The following is a 16,957-nucleotide window of genomic DNA, read 5'->3' as shown; positions in this document are numbered from 1 at the left end:
TAGTCAAGGGGACATCTGACAAAATTAGTAAAACTTTAAAACTATTGTAACAAGAACTAAAAAATTTGTGATTATTTGGATTAGGAAAGCCAGTGCAGGGCCAAATAATAGTCTTAAGAGCATCATTATAGTGTGGCAGGTTATATCAGTTGTTCATAATAACAAATGACTAAATCAAGCAAGGGTTGCATTATCCTATTTTGTCTAAGATGGTGTCAGGCCTATGTAATACATTTGATGTAAACTCCATTAATTTAAAAAAGTTTAGAATTTTAAAATATCGTTTTCTAAACATTTAATTCATTGATTCCTTAATGCTATTCTGTTAGAATATAAATAATTATCAGTATATATTCTGTTTCACCTGTGGGATTTGTCATCACCATTGATGGGATCTGAGTGATGTCTTTTTTTCTTGGGTTTAGCACTTGTTTTGTGCCAGTTATAAGGAAGTAATTACTTATTAAGGACATTTCTGTTAAAGAGAAGAACAAGATTTCTTGAATTGGTTTGTAGTGACCTGGTTTTTAAATAACTACTGGAAAAGATAAAGAAAGAATTTTCTAAAGAAAAATTAGTTAAGATTCTAAGCACCTCAAGTATCCATTACTATATTTTAAGATTTTATTATTATGGGCTTATACCCCATAACTTAAAAGAGTACCTTTAGGTATTTATGAGGTAATTTATAGGGGGGTATAGTTCTAAGAGTTTACTTGTGCTAATATGACTATGTTTGAAAGTTCAACTTCTTAGAATAAAGTTTTTACTGAAAACTTCAGTATAGTACAGTGTTTGTTATTCTGTGTGACAGGATACCCAGAGTTATACTGACGAATGTCCTGGGAACGGAGTTAGGAAGAAAATACATAAAGATCCCTCCTGTAACTGAGGCCAGTTTGAGTGATACAGACAACTTGCAATCAGAGGAACTTTCTTCATCTTCTGATGACAGCCTAGAGACTTGTCAAAATCTAAATCCCCACAAGAGCTGTTGTTTATCTGAAAGGTACGTTTAGTGATAACTTACTCAAAATAAATATATTTATTCTCATTAACCTTCTCCCATTCTTTCCCTCACATATATGTTATTGCTAAACATGAGCTAAACGTGTTTTGATGGCTAGTATGACTTTTTCCTTCTGTTGACTGCAGTGGCAATTAGAAAAAAGACTATGGCTAATTATCAGTTTCAGAAGTATTGGTCACCATGCTTGATTTTGGAAAAATGGATGCAGATACTTGTTGAAAATGTAGGTTCATGAATATGATATAATTATACTCCATTCTCCTAACATTAATCTATTCCCTGCTCCTTCTCTGTTCTATCCATCCGTCTGGCTGTCCATCCATTTCTCCAGTGTCATTCACAATTTTATTTACTTGTTTATTTTTAAAACCTTCTCTTAATATCAAGAGAATAGATTTCGTATATTTTATAGGCACACTTCTTTTTAAAAAGATTTATTTATTTATTTGAAAGAGTTATGGAGATGAAGAGAGAGGGAGAGGGAAAAAGGGAGAGAGGGAAAGAGGTAAAGAGAGGGAGACAGGGAGAGAGATGGAAAGAGAGGGAGAGAAAGGGAGAGGAGAGAAGGAGAGAGAGAGAGAAAGAGAGAGAGAGGGAGAGAGAGATGGATATTTTATGCCCAAATGGCCACTATGACTAGGGCTGGGCCAGGCTGAGGCCAGGAGCCAGGAGCATCTTCTGAGTGTCCTACATGGGTCCAGGTGTCCAGGTGCTTGGACCATCTTCTACTGCTTTCCCAAGTGCATTAGCAAGGAGCTGGATGAGAAGTGGAGCAGTTGAGACTTGAACTGGTGCCCATATGGGATACCAGCATTGCATTGGCCTACGTAGGTACAATTCTAAGAAAATAACCATACTTCCTTCCCTCCCTCTCTCCCTTCCTCCCTTCTTTCTTCCTTCCTTTTTCTTCACTTTTTGCAAAAACATGATTTCAATTCACAAGAGAAAAGTAGAAAGACCAAAGTTTCATAGGAATATAAACAAGGGCTGAAAACAACAGTCAAATCATAAGATGTCCATTTCATTCCTGTACTTTTTTTGTGTTCTATATTAATTGCCACATATCAGAGATAAAAATGATATTTGTCATTTTGGGACTGGCTTATTTCACTAAGTATAATGATTTCCAGTTGTATCCATTTTGTTGTAAAAGAAAAGTTTTTTTATGGGTGACTAGTATTCTGTAGTGTATATATACATTTTCTTTATCTACTCATCAGTTGATGGATATCTGGGTTGATTTTATATCTTAACTATTGTGAATTGAGCTGCAGTAAACATGAAGATGCAGATAACTCTTTTATATGTTGATTTCATTTCGTTTGGATAAATTTCCACGAGTGGGATGGTTGGGTCATATGGTACATGTATTTTTTGCTTTCTGAGGAATCTCTGTACTGTCTTCCATAATGATTGTACTAGTTGACATTCCCATCAACAGTATATTAGTGTTCCTTTTCTCCCACATTACTATCAGCATTGGTTATTTTTTGAGTTTTGGATGGTAGCCATTCTAACTGGGGTAAGGTGAAACCTCTTTGTGGTTTTTATTTGCATTTCCTTGATGGCTAATGATCCTGAGCATTTTTTCATATGTCTAGTGCTTGAGGGTAGATCAAAAGTCCAGTGTGACACCCAAGTTGAGCATGGTAGATCTCTCTTGTCTGCAGGGGGAAGGTTATGATCATGCTGGCGGCATGATCACAGCATTAACCACCCTCTACCAAGTTGAACCAACCACCCAGAATAATCCCACAGTACTAGATACCTAACCCATGCAGGTGCATGAACTACATAAAGGGTCTGTGCACTCCTTAGTGTGAGCACTGAACCCTGAGCCTCTGGAGCCAGACACAGTAATCATCCAAAAACCCAGGTACACCCTATCATATTCCCTATCACACAGTCACAGAATTCCCACAGTCACAGGGCACAGGTCTCCCACAGTCACAGGGAGCAGGGGATCTATTCTTGGCCCCACAAACCTCCCCTTTCCTTGGAAGGAGCTGTGGCATTCCCAGAGGCAGCTGCCTAACTGATTAATGTTGACATGTGGCGTCTGGGTGCTTTAGTAGAGTGAGGTTGGGGGAGTGCCTTACGTGGACATCCTGCCCTCTGCCACCCCTGTAGGCCAAACTCAAAGTCAATGGGAACCGCAGATTTATCAATTCTAATAAATTCCCCTAAACACTCTAGGGCTACAGTAGTTCTTTCTTGCCTTATTGAGATGACATTTCCTCCCTGCTGGTTGCTGGGTGCCTTGCTTCAAGAAGATGGCATCTCCTTCAGTTACCTACTGTGGGAGTCGCTATTGATATGCTGCTCACTGCTGTGTGATTGAATTGTCCCCCCTGCTCCATGGTGTCTCTCTTTTGTGGAATTTCTACTGCAAACTTCTCTCCAACTGTGCCCTTCTGTTATCTTCCCATGGTCAGAATCAGCATGTCTTTTCACTATTCAGCCATCTTGGATCTCCTACCCAACTTGTTCTTTCATTTCTCTATTTTCTTCAAGGTAGGAAACTAATTCTATTATGAAGGAATCTGTAGGACGCACAATTTAATCTTTAGACCTTATAAAAGAGATGGCTAACATTTTCCTGTAATAGCATAGCCAAAATAAGAACTTAAATAATAATCTCATAGCTAGATTCACTTCGCCATCAGCCAAGTATACAGTAAGTAGTAAAAACCTCCCTTTCAGACCAAAGGGAAAGAAAGTTTTAAAGTGAGAATATAATTTTCCTCATGGGCATTGTCTACCTTAGAAAAACTACTACAGAACATGCCTGTGACTGTAGACTTGTAGTTCAGGCCACCGAAGATTAGAGATGGGACATGGGCACTCCCTTGACTTGCATCCTCTGGTCTGCTTTAACACAAACCAGGAGGAAAAGAAAGCTCGGCATCAGAAGCAATGGGTGGCAGGCCTATTAATGGCTGATCTGTACAGTGATCTGCCCTCAAGGAGACCCAACAGGCCAGTCCACTGCAGTGGCTTTCAAAGTGGTAAGCCTGGGCTTCAGCAGAAGTCAGCTTGTGAAGAGCCCTGGCAGCTCTGCCAAGAGTTGGATCACTGGAAATGGACCTGCCCTGGAGTCGAAGGATGCCCAGGTCAGAGCCACAGATCTTATTGGCTCTAAGCTGAAAAGCCCTTCACTCAGCCCAGCTTCCAAAGTGACCCCTGCAGCTGAGGGTATGGTCAAGTAGGGTCAGCAACATTGCAGGCAGAACTGTAAATTTCTTGTTAGAGATGCCCCCTGCCTTTACTTGGCCAGCTCTCCTCCCAGGCCAGCCAAGTAATGAAAGTCAACAGAGTGCCTTCCCCTAGGAGGTTCACACCTCCCTTAGGATATTTTTTGAAATGATTTTTTATTTGAAAGGCAGAGTGATAGAGAGATGGAGGGAGAGAAAGAGGTATTTCATCTAGCAGTTCTTTCCCCAAAATGGCTGCAAATGGCTGGCGCTGGGGCAGGCTGAGGTCAGGAATGAGGAATTCTATCTGAGTCTCCTGTGTAGGTGCAGGGGCTTTCTTCTGTTGCTTTCTCAGGCACATTGGGACTTGAACCAGCATCTGTATGGGATGACAGCATTGCAGGTGGTGGCTTTACCCGCTATGCCACAATGCCAGCCCCTCCCCCAAGTATTTTTTAAAACTGAGTAGTATCCCATTGTATATATACCACATTTTAAAAAATCATCTTTTTGACTTATTGATATCAAATCTGGATAAATATATAGAAATAAGATTGCTGCATCATATAGTAAATCTAATTTCAGGTTTTTGAGGACCTTCCATTATGGCTTTTCAGAATGGTTGTGATATTTCCATTATCACCAACAAAGCAGGAAGGTTTTCTTTTTTTTTAAGATTTGCTTTATTTATTTGAAAGGCAGAGTTACAGAGAGAAAAAGGGAATGATGAGAGAGAGAGAGAGAGAGAGAGAGAGAGAGAGAAAAGGAGAGAGAGAAAGATCTTCCATCTCCTGGTTCACAGATGTCTGCATTGGCTATGGGTGTGCCAGGCTGGTTTTCCATGTGGATGGTAGGGGCCTAAAACTTGGGCCATATTCTGCTGCCTTCCCTGGTGCATTAACAGGGTGTTGCATTGGAAGTGGAGCAGCTTGGACTGAATGTGGCACTCATATGGGATGCTGGCATTGCAGGAGGCAGCTTAACCCTCTGCTCCACAGTGCTATCCCCAGAGGTTCTTTTTCTACATCCCTGTCAACATTTATTTTCTATCATCTTTTTGATAGCAGCCATTCAAATAGGTATGAGATAATATCTTATTGTAGTTTTAATTTGCATTTCAACAAATAATTAGTGATGTTGAGGATTTTTTTATTTCTCCATTGGCTATTTGTCTTCATTTGAGAACTGTTTATTTATATCCCTTGTTCATTAAAAAATTTATTTGAGAAACAGAGACAGAGGGAGAGAGAGAGAGAGAGAGAGAGTGCACGCAAGAGCGAGTGATCAAGGGAATGAGAGAGAATGAGCATAATCAGGACTGGACCAGGCAGAAGCCGTGAGCTGGGAACTGGGAACTCAATCCAAATCTCCCATGTGGGTGGGTGGTAGGGGCCTAACTACTTGAACCATCATTTTATATTTTTGATGTTGGAATTTACATCATTTTGTAAATTGTCTTTAGACAATTTAACTTAGCTGTGATTATTATTAATAGGTCTTTTAACCTTCATACTGGGGATAAAATTCCTTTATAGCCACTACTGCAGTCCTAGAGGATTCTGAATATGGCTCCATGTTACCTATATATTTGAGTTTTGTGCTTTCCTAACTTTTATATCATTATTTTAATGTTTTTTTTTCTTTGAGATTAAAGAATTCCATTTAGTAGTTCCTGTAAGAAGGCCTAGTGGTGATGAACTCTTTTACCTTTTGTTTGTCTAGGGATGCTTTGTTTCTCTCATTTTGGAAAGACAGATTTTTCCAGGTAAAATATAGTTGGTTGACAGTTTTTCCCCATCAGCACTTTAAATATTTTTTAAAAGAAAATTGCGGCTACAGATTTCTTGAATTTCAAGTCCCAGTGGTTACCTTGTCAGGGCCAGAACAAATGATCTTATAGGACTTAAATGGCCTGGGGGCTAGATTTTCCCAGCTTGGAACTAGACAAAGATGGGCAACAACTAATCTAAGTACACCTGACTCACAAAACATTAATACTTCCTTCAAGCATTAATCTTGCCAGGATCTGGTCTGGAAAGACAGTTCTGTGAAGTTATCTTAACAACTTTGTTTACCAAGTCATGGGACATGGAAGGGCCCTTAAGGTTAACTAAAGTGCAAAGTGGTGGTTAAAATCCAAAATAGCTGCAGTCATGTCAAGCTCAATCCCTAAATCCTCAGATCCCCAAACTTGACCAAAAGATGAGTTAACTAAGACAAATGACAATCAAATCATCAAAAATCAAATAAAGAGTCCAGAAGGCAGCAAAAACAAACAAACAAAAAGATAAGAAACATGGGATGGGCATTGTGGTATAGTAAGTAAAGCCACTCTGCCTGTGATGCTAGGTGGTAGTTTGTGTCCTGGCTGCTCCACTTCTGACCCAGATCCCTGCTAATGGCCTGGGAAAAGCAGCAGAGGATGGCCCAAGTATTTGGGTGGGAGACTCAGATGAAGATCTTGGCTCCTGGCTTTGGCCTGGCCCAGCCTGGCCATTTCAGCCATTTCGGGAGTCAACTAGTTAATGGAAAATTTTTCTGTCTCTTCATCTCTCTCTGTCACTCTGCCTTTTAAATATACTTATATTTAGATATGGGGTCAAAGTTGGCCTAGGGTGAGAGCAATACTGAATGACCAGAGATATCTTTTTTTTTTTTTAAAGATTTATTTATTTATTTATTTTGAAAGGCAGAGTGGAGAGTGAGAGACAGAGAGAAAGGTCTTCCTTTTTCCTTTGGTTCACCCCCTAATGGCCGCTGCAGCTGGCGCACCGCGCTGATCCGAAGCCAGGAGCCAGGTGCTTCTCCTGGTCTCCCTTGTGGGTGCAGGACCCAAGGACTTGGGCCATCTTCCACTGCACTTCCGGGCCACAGCAGAGAACTGGTCTGGAAGAGGGGCAATTGGGATAGAATCCTGCGCCCCGACCATGACTAGAACCTGGGGTGCTGGCGCCGCAGGCAGAGGATTAGCCTAGTGAGCCGTGGTGCCAGCCTAAAGATTTATTTTATTTATTTGAAAGTCAGAGTTAAACAGAGAGAGATAGAACTCAGTATCTGCTTATCTCTCCAGATAAAGAAAAACAACCACTCCAGTAAACATGGATACTGAATGTTCTCCAATCCATTGCAACCCAGAACATTTTCTGGGCCTGTGGTCAGTTGTAGATAGATGTGGGTGTAAAATATTGTTACATTGGGGTATCAGGGGAGGACCCTGTATCAGTCAGTTTTTTGTTGCTATAATAAATACCTGAGTGGAGTTATTTGGGAAGGAAAAAAGTTTATTTTAGCTTATAGTTTTGCAGGTTCACAGTCCATGATTGGGTGAACCCATTTGTATGGCCTTAAATGAGGGTGGAAGATGATGCAATGCATGCAGAAGAAGGATCACAGGACAAACCACTTTTCTTCTATCAAGAGGCGATGTAATCCAATCTCATCGCTTCCCAAAGGACTCACCTTCCGATACCAAAAACTGGATTAAATCTTTACTCTTAATCTATTAACCATTAACAGAAGACTTTGAAGATCCAGTCCCTAAAACATTGACCTTTGGGGGACATCAAAATTCATATCTAAAATATAGCATGCCCTCTGTAACATATCTGGTACTCATTTCCATAGAATCAGAAAATATCCTAGAAATGGATATCGTGTTGGGGAAGACACTGCAAATATCTGAGGGCTGGAAAGATGGGGGGAGTTTTGGCTTAAAGTTAGGTTGTGCTGTGCTGAGGAGAGAGGCAAATGGAATCCTGTCAGGCTCCCTGCTCTTAGCCTGGTAGTACATATAAGGCAGTATAAACTGCCTGGAAGATATGTGGAAATAGGAGATAACCTAAAACAATTAGAAAGGGTTGAGTTCTACAACAGCCAATGGTGCTTGTAATAGCCTCATCTGGCCAGTAAAAAAGCCTGATGGAACTTAGAGAATGAGTTACAGTTAAATGGGGCTCACAGGGTTTGTTCCCCCAGGCTGGGTCAGATACTTCTTGCCACAGTGTGAGGAATATCCAGCTCACTTAATTGATCCACCTGGACTCTGGACCTGTGGTCACAGCTTATACCCTTAGTGGACAGTAAGGTTGGCCTCTTGGTCTGGCATGCCATTTCACCACTAGTTTTAGGAATCACTGTTGGACCCCATCCTTTTGCTAATATGTGTATTATTCTGGATCATATCAACCCCTGGGTGTTGCTGCTGTGTTGTCTAACAGTTGATGGTACAAGTATATTCTTGCTAGGTGATGCAGATTTTTCATTACAAGTACCTGTATTAATTTTTCATCCCAGCTGTGTACTAGTGCTATTTTTGTTGCTCATCCCACTTGGGTTTATTTGATTTTTATTGATATTTGCAAAATTGTCTTTTGTCTCATTTTGTGCATGTGCGTCTGTTGCTTTGTGGAATGTGCTTACCAGCCAGACAGATGGCCATACAACATACTATCGAGACAGTGTTAGAATTCCTTGCAGTATGAGGGCATATCACAGAAGAGGAGATAGCATGAGATTGTAAGAGCCAGTTGGGAGGAGTGGAAGGTATGGGTTCAGTTTGACATGATTGCAGTCACTAAATTGATTTTTCTTTTGAAAAAAATACATCTTTTACAAAATTATTTATTTGAGAGAGAGAGAGAAAGGGGGGGGGGGAGAGAGAGAGAGATTCCATCCACTGATTCTCCTTGAGTGTTCATTAACAGGAAGTTGGATTCAGGCAGAGCTAGAATTCCAAAATGAGATGTGGGCATGTTTACCACTATGCTGAAATCTCAACTCTTTTTAAATTTATTTATCTGAGAGGGTAGAGAGAGAGAGAGGGGAAGAGAAAAGACCTCTGACCCACTCATTCATCCCCTTAATGTCTGCTATGGTTGTGTCCAGGCTAGACTGACGCCCAGAGCTAGGAACTCAGTGTGGGTCTTCCAGATGAGTGGCAGGAACCCAGTCACGGGGACCATGACTGCTGACTCACAGGGTCTTGTATTAGCAGGACCTGGAGCTGGGTATTAAACCCAGTCACTCTGGTATGGGACATGAGAGTATTTAAGTGGTTTCTTAACCAGTAGCATAAATGATTGCCCTAACTGCAGCCATTTTGTATGTAGCCATAATCTTGCCCTTTGGGCAACCCTGACAGTCTCTGAAACCCAACAATAGGATAAACAGACAGGTTAAGATAACCTGTCTGAGGATTGGCATTTGGTGCAGTAGTTAATTTGTCTCTTGGGATGCATGCATCCCATATCAAAGTGCTGAGTTCAAGTCTGGCCCACTCCACTTCTGATCCACCTTTCTGCTAGTGTGTGACCTGGGAGGCAGCAGGCAATGGTTCAGTATTTATATTCTTGCCACAGATGGGAGATCTGGATTGAATTCCAGACTTTTGGCTTTCGTGTGATCTATTCATAGTTGTTGTGGGCATTTGGGGAGTGAACCAGTGGATGGAGGAAGTCTTTGTTTCTTTGTTTCTCTTCCTTTCAAATATAAATAAATAAATAGAACTAACTTTGTCTTTAAAAACATAATAAAGTTAAAAAAATGTTAGTCACCCAATTTGGAATGTTAGTTAGTTTTTTTTTTTTTTTTTGAGAAGGTCTGGGTATACTTAGATTAGCCATAAGCTACCTTTGTCTATAAAACCCTTTATTTCCTTTTTTTTTTTAAAATCCCATGACCATTACATTTAATTGTAATCAAATTATATTCTCTATCTCTTATTTCTGTTTTTAAATAAAGATGTATTTATTTATTTAAAAGACAGAGTTACACAGAGAGAGAAGGAGAGGCAGAGAGAGAGAGAGAGAGGTCTTCCATCTGCTGGTTCATACCCAATTGGCCGCAATGGTCGGAGCTATGCTGATCCAAAGTCAGGAGTCAGGAGCTTCTTCTGGGTCCCCTGTGGGTACAGGGGCCCAAGGACTTGGGCCATCTTCTACTGTTCTCCCAGGCCACAGCAGAAAGCTGGACCGGAAATGGAGCAGCTGGGACTCGAACTGGCACCCGTATGGGATGCTGGCACTGTAGGCGGTGGCATTACCCGCTATGCCACAGCACCGGCCCCTAAAACCCTTTCTTTCCTACCTCATGGTATGGGTATTCATTGTGTCATGGACACCTGAGACCAGACTTTGGTTTGTAAGTCCCCAAATAAACGACATTTTATCCAAACTTGGATTTCTCTTCTTTCTTTGGTCTTTTTTTTTTTTTTTTTTTTTTTGCCATGCAGAGTGGACAGTGAGAGAGAGACAGAAAGAAAAGTCTTCCTTTTCTGTTGGTTCACCCTCCAATGGCCGCTACATCCGGTGCGCTATGGCTGGTGTGCTGTAGCCAGCTTACCGCGCTGATCTGAAGCCAGGAGCCAGGTGCTTCCTCCTGGTCTCCCATGTGGGTGCAGGACCCAAGGACTTGGGCCATCCTCCATTGCATTTCCGGGCCACAGCAGAGAGCTGGACAGGAAGAGGAGCAACCGGGACAGAATCCAGCGCTCCAACCGGGACTAGAACCCGGGGTGCCAGCGCCGCAGGCAGAGTTTTAGCCTAGTGAGCTGTGGCACCGGCCTCTTTGGTCTTACAATCCCTCTGCCTTTGGTGGCCCATTCTTGTATACCAGATTTTTCTGAAACAACCAAAGTAGGAAAGTTTTCACAGCTGTTATTTCTTTATACTTTTTCTTACCCTTCCATTTCTTTAATTCCTATCATGTGTGTTATGTCTCTTTATCATGTCCCATCATTTTGATAGGCTTTCTTTATTTTTTTTTCATTCCCTCTTCTTTTTTTTTCTCTGATTGGATAATGTTCTGTCTTCATGTTCACTGATTCTTCAGTGCAATTGAGACTGGTACTAAAGCTTTCTGTTGTGTTTGCACTTTAGGCATTGTATTTTTTTTAATATTTATTTATTTGTTTGAAAGGCAGAGTTACAGATAGACATATGGAAAGAAAGAGAGAGATCTTCCATCTGTTGGTTCACTGTCCAAATGGCCGCAATGACTGGGGCTGCGCCAGGCTGAAGCCAGGACCCAGGAGCTTCTTCTGGGTCTCCTGCATGGGTGCAGGTGCCCAAGGACTTGGGCCATCCTCTGCTGCTTTCCCAAGCACATTAGCAGGGAGCTGGATTGGAAGTGGAGCAGGAGGGATGTGGGATGCTGATGCTGTAGCCCAGGCTTTAACTGGCTATGCCACAGCCCAAGCCCAAACATTGTATTCTTCATCTCTAGCATTTCTGATTTGTATTTTAAATTGCTTCTTTCATTTTGAACTTCTAATTTTGTTTGTGTGTTTTCCAAATTTCATTTAAGTTTCTGTCTGTATATTCTTTTAGTTCAGGGAACTTTTTTTTTTTTTAATAGAAAACTTATTTAATAAATATAAATTTCGAAAGTACAACTTTTGGATTATAGTGGTTCTTCCCCCCATAACCATCCTTCCATCTGCAGACCATCGCATCTCCTACTCCTTCTCCCATCCCATTCATCATTAAGATTCATTTTTAATTATCTTTATATACAGAAGATTAGCTCTCTACTAAGTAAGGATTTCAACAGTTTGCACCCACACAGACACACAAAATATAAAGTACTGTTTGAAGACTAGTTATACCGTTAATTCTCATAGTACAGCACATTAAGGATCCTACGTGGACAGCAAGTACACAGTGACTCCTGTTGTTGTTTTAACAATTGACACTCTTATTTATGACGTCAGTGATCACCCAAGGCGCTCTCTCTCTCTCTCTTTTTTTATTTTTTGCCAGGCAGAGTTAGACGGTGAGAGGGAGAGAGACACACAGAGAGAGTTATAGACAGTGAGAGAGAGACAGAGAGAGAGGTCTTCCTTCCGTTGGTTCACTACCCTAATGGCCGCCACGACTGGCGCTGTGCCGATCCGAAGCCAGGAGCCAAGGTACTTCTTCCTGGTCTCCCATGCGGGTGTAGGGACCCAAGCACTTGGGCCATTCTCCACTGCCCTCCCGGGCCACAGCAGAAAGCTGGACTGGAAGAGGAGCAACCAGGACTAGTACCTGGCGCCCCAACTGGGACTAGAACCTGTGGTGCTGGTGCTGCAAGGGGAGGATTAGCCTAGTGAGCCACGGCGCTGGCCCACCCAAGGCTCTTATTATGAACTTCCAAGGCTATGGAAGCCTCTTGAATTCACAAACTCCAACCTTAATTAGACAAGGCCGTAATCAGAGAAAGCTACCTCCTTCTTTGATGGCCCGTTCTTTGCCCTGTGGTCTCACTCACAGAGTTCTTTCATTTAGGTCATTTTTTGCCACAGTGTCTTGGCTTTCCATGCCTGAAATGCTCTCATGGGCTTTTTAGCCGGATAGTTCAGGGAACTTCTTTAAGAGGATTATTTTGAATTTTTTGGTTGTCATTAAAAAAAAAAAATTATTTATCCCCCTTCCCCAAGGAAACCTTTGTTTAAGGAAAATGGACTTAATGTATTACTTAAGTACAACTTTAGGAATGTAGTGATTCTTCCCACCATATCTGCCCTCCCACTCACTCTCCTATCCCTCCTTCTCCTTCTCCTCCCATTCCCAGTCCCATTCTCCACTAAGATCCATTTTCGATTAGCTTTATACACAGAAGAACAATTATTTACTAAGCAAGGAGTTCAACAATTTGAACGGAAACAAAACAAAACAAAAACAAAGCAAAACAAAACAAACTATTCTTCAATAGTTGAGACAAGAGTTGTTCAGTCATTGCATCTTGAAGTTAATTTTACTTCTTTTTTTTTTTTTTAAAGAAACTTAATTTTTAAGTCTTTATAAGTGTTCTTTGTCAGGAAGAATCTCTCACTGTTTACTCTAACTTGGGATTCTGTCAGACAAGGTGCTAATGATCTCTGAAGAACACCTCCCATTGGGGTTCTGTGGATGATGGGGCTGCCATGGTTTTTCAAGTTTCAGTGGGGCAGTTGGTTAGGCTCTGCTACCTGGTAAGATCACTGGTTATGTTCTACAATTAGACTGAACTGTTGGAAAGACACTGCAATCTTTCTAGATCAGGCCTAGCCACAGGGTGTGTTTTCTGGTCAGGTGGTAACTCTCTGTGAGTTCAGCAGTTGGATAGGTTTGCATGAGGTGTCTTGAGGTTAGCTGAAATTGCTTCAGGATAAATGGGATCAGCTGTCTTGCTCAGTGGATGTACAAAGTTGAGGTTTGCCTCCCCTGTCTATGGTAGGCCTTCAGGTGGGCTTTGAGGCTGGGCTGAATACTGTTTGAACTCCCATGTGTGGCACTTCTTTTTTTGTCAGATATTTCTGTGGAAGAAGTCTGTCAACCCTGGGTTGAGTCTTGTGGCAGGCTTTGAGTCACATGGACTATTGTCTTCTTTTACTTAATACCTTTGTGTATTCTAATAATCCTTACTGTCTATTGTCCTATGCTCTATACAGACTAAGTATAAATTTTTGATGACCTATAGATACATATATTTAATATATATACTTATTTTCATGAAATTGAAATTGTTTTCATTTTAATTATTTTTTGTAGTAAATATAGTTTTTGCATTTAAAAAAAAAGTTATGTTTTTAATACTTTGAAAGTAAGAGAGAGAGGGAGAGAGGGAGCTAGCTTCCATGCACTGGTTAACTACCAAATGCCCACAACAGCCCAGACTGGACCAGGCCAAAGGCAGGAGCCAGAAGCCAGAAAGTCAATCTAGGTGCCCCATGTGGGTGATAGAGGCCTACCTACATGAACCATTGCCTGCTTTCTCCCAGGGTGCACATTAGCAGGAAGCTGGAATTGGGAGCAGAGCCAAGACTCTAATTTGGGGGACAGGCATTCCAGGTGACGTCTTAAATGCTATACCAAATATCTCCCCTGTATTTCTTATATAAGTTTTTTTTTCTTCATTTTGTCTTCGCCCATCTTGCAGTGAGTCATTTGTTTCTTACTGATTTATAAGAATTCTTATTAATATATATTAAAACTTATTAACATTTATTAATATATGTAAAAGGTTATTCATATATAAGAATTCTTGTTAATATTATATATGAAAAAGTCTTTCAAGTTTGCTCTCGTTTTACTTTGTTTATAGCATCTTCTGTAATTAAGAAATTAATCACTCTTTTCTAAAATCTGTTGGTATTTATCTCCTATGTTTTGATTTATCCTTGGAGAGACTTCAGCTATTGTATTAATGTTGTTTTATTTGAGATATCAGTTCCAGAACAATAGTTAAGAGATTACTTTTCTAGTTGAAGTTCTGATTTCTTTTTTGTCTTTCTGTAGTAGTCTAGTATACATTTTATTGGGAACTCCTGTGTAGGTCAGACTAATCAGAATATTTTAGTAATTTTCTAGGTTTATTTCCCATTTTGATATTTATAAATAGTTTTTAAATGGCTTTTGTAAAAAAGTCTAATAAATTTAAAATAATCTACAAAAATTGTATTAGAAAATACTTAATAAAAGTAAGTGTTTTTCATAAAAGCTTAATAAATGAAAAAAAAGTGTTTTTCAAAAGTGTTGAGGGTTTTATTATAACCTGCCACTTAGCAGATATTGTTAGTCTTAATTGAATAGGATTAGATTACAGTTGTAAAAATTCAGTTGTAAAAATTCAAATTCAGTTGTAGAAATATAATACAAGCTTCCAACAGAGGGAGCTCAAAGCTCTCAAATCACGGTGGAATAGGTTTCCTATTTAATTCATTTATTCCAGCTGTGTCATAGTTTTCTACATTCATGTTGATTTTCATTTCTCTTTTGGAAATGACAATAATCCACATACAAGTACTAAAGAAAACACTTTTTAGAAAAAGTGTAGTTACTTTTTTTTTGAAAGGCAGTGGGTTGGAGGGGAGAAGGGGAGAAAGGGAGAGAAGGGGAGAGACACATTCTCTTTGCTGGTTCACTCCAAAATGCCTGGGCCAGGATGAAGCCAGGAGTCTGGAACTCCATCTGGGTCTCCCTCATGGGTGGCAGGGACTTGGGTACCTGAGCCATCACCTGCTGCTTCCCAGGATGCACATGAACAGGAATCCAGATCAAAAGTAGTGTGCTTGTGACTGGAGTGAGGTACTTCCATATTGGATGTATGCATCCCAAGTAGGCTCCTGCCGCACTTGTTGGGGACCTGGATGAGTTCCAGTCTCCTGATTTTGGCCTGGTCTGTCCCTGGTTGTTGCCATTGGGGGAGTGAACCAGTGGATAGAAGAGCTCTCTCATTCTCTGTGACCCCCTACCCCTTTCCTCTGCTTTTCAGATAAATAAAATAAATCTTAAAGGAAAAAAAAAGGCTATCCTCCAATGTATGCTCTTGATAACTGTCAAAAATCAGTTGGCTGTATCTACGTGGATTAATTTCTATGTTCTTTATTCTCTTCTGCTGATCTATGTGATGGCTTTTAGGGAAGTATCATGCTGTCTTAATTACTATAGCTTTGTAGTTTGCTTTGAAATCAGATATTGTGATGTCTCCAGCTTGATTTTTACCACCCAGAATCCCATTGGCTTTTCTTGGGATTTTGTAGCCCCATATGAATTTTAGGATTCTTTTTCTCATTCTCTAAACAATGCCATTGTTATTTTGATAGGACTTAATTGAGTCTGTAGATTGCTTTAGATAGTATGGATCTTTTAACAATATTAATTCTTCCAGTTCATAAACAAGGAATATCTTTTCTGTGTCCTTGATGATTTCTTTCATCAGTGTTTTATAATTTTCATTGTAGAGATCTTTCACTTCTTTGGTTAAATTTATTCCTGCATGTTTACTTCTTGTAACTATTGTCAATAGGATTTCTTTTTTTATTTCTCTTTCAGCAAGATCATTATTGGTATATAAAAGTGCTTCTGTTTTCTCTACGTTGATTTTGTATCCTGCGGTTTTACTGAATTGGCTTATCAGTTCTTTTTTTTTTTTTTTGACAGGCAGAGTGGACAGTGAGAGAGAGAGAGACAGAGAGAAAGGTCTTCTTTTGCCGTTGGTTCACCCTCCAATGGCTGCCAAGGCTGGCGTGCTGCGGCCGGCGCATCGCGCTGATCTGAAGGCAGGAGCCAGGTGCTTCTCCTGGTCTCCCATGCGAGTGCAGGGCCCAAGGACTTGGGCCATCCTCCACTGCCTTCCTGGGCCATAGCAGAGAGCTGGCCTGGAAGAGGGGCAACTGGGACAGAATCCAACGCCCCGACCGGGACTCTAACCCGGTGTGCCAGCGCCTCAGGTGGAGGATTAGCCTATTGAGCCGCAGCACCGGCCGACTTATCAGTTCTAACAACTTTTTGATGAAGTGTCTACGTTTTTCCATGTACAATATCATGCCATTGCAAACATTAATATTTTGACCTCCTCCTTTCAAATTTCTATGCCATTTATTTGTTTCTGTGCCCTAATTGCTCTTGCTTGTATTTCCAGTAATGCATTGAATAACAGTGGTAAAAATTCAGTACAGCTGTGAGTTTGTCATATACAGCCTTTAGAATTTTGGTGTATGTCCCCATTATTTTTCCCATTTTTTTAAATTTAATTTTTCAAATTAATTATTTTATTTTTTAAGGAATACAAATTTTATGTGTAAAACTTTAGGAATATAGTTAAACTTCTTCTCACCATACCCACCCTCCAACCCACACTCCCATTCCTTCTCCCCCTCCCTCTCCCCTTCCCAGTCCCACTCTCCATTAAGATTCATTTTCAATTAACTTTGTACACAGAAGACCAACTCTATACTAAGTAAAGATTTCAACACTTTGTACACACACCCACA

General features: G+C 40.5%; 1 protein-coding gene across 7 annotated transcripts in view; it reads left to right on the top strand.

Annotated features, from left to right (window-relative positions):
* Window positions 1-16,957, top strand: part of SENP7 (SUMO specific peptidase 7) — a 206,426-nt gene that overhangs the window by 113,287 nt on the left and 76,182 nt on the right. For 5 of the 7 annotated variants that reach the window (XM_062207205.1, XM_062207242.1, XM_062207216.1 and 2 more), the window contains one exon: window positions 815-1,009. The exons of the other annotated variants lie outside the window; for them this stretch is intronic. In XM_062207205.1, coding sequence (XP_062063189.1) covers window positions 815-1,009 — 195 coding nt within the window. The remainder of the gene's footprint in view (window positions 1-814; window positions 1,010-16,957) is intronic. 7 annotated transcript variants of the gene reach the window in all.

This window comes from Lepus europaeus, chromosome 2 (assembly GCF_033115175.1).
Source record: "Lepus europaeus isolate LE1 chromosome 2, mLepTim1.pri, whole genome shotgun sequence".
Lineage (NCBI taxonomy): Eukaryota > Metazoa > Chordata > Mammalia > Lagomorpha > Leporidae > Lepus > Lepus europaeus.
This window is presented reverse-complemented; position numbering and strand designations above follow the sequence as displayed.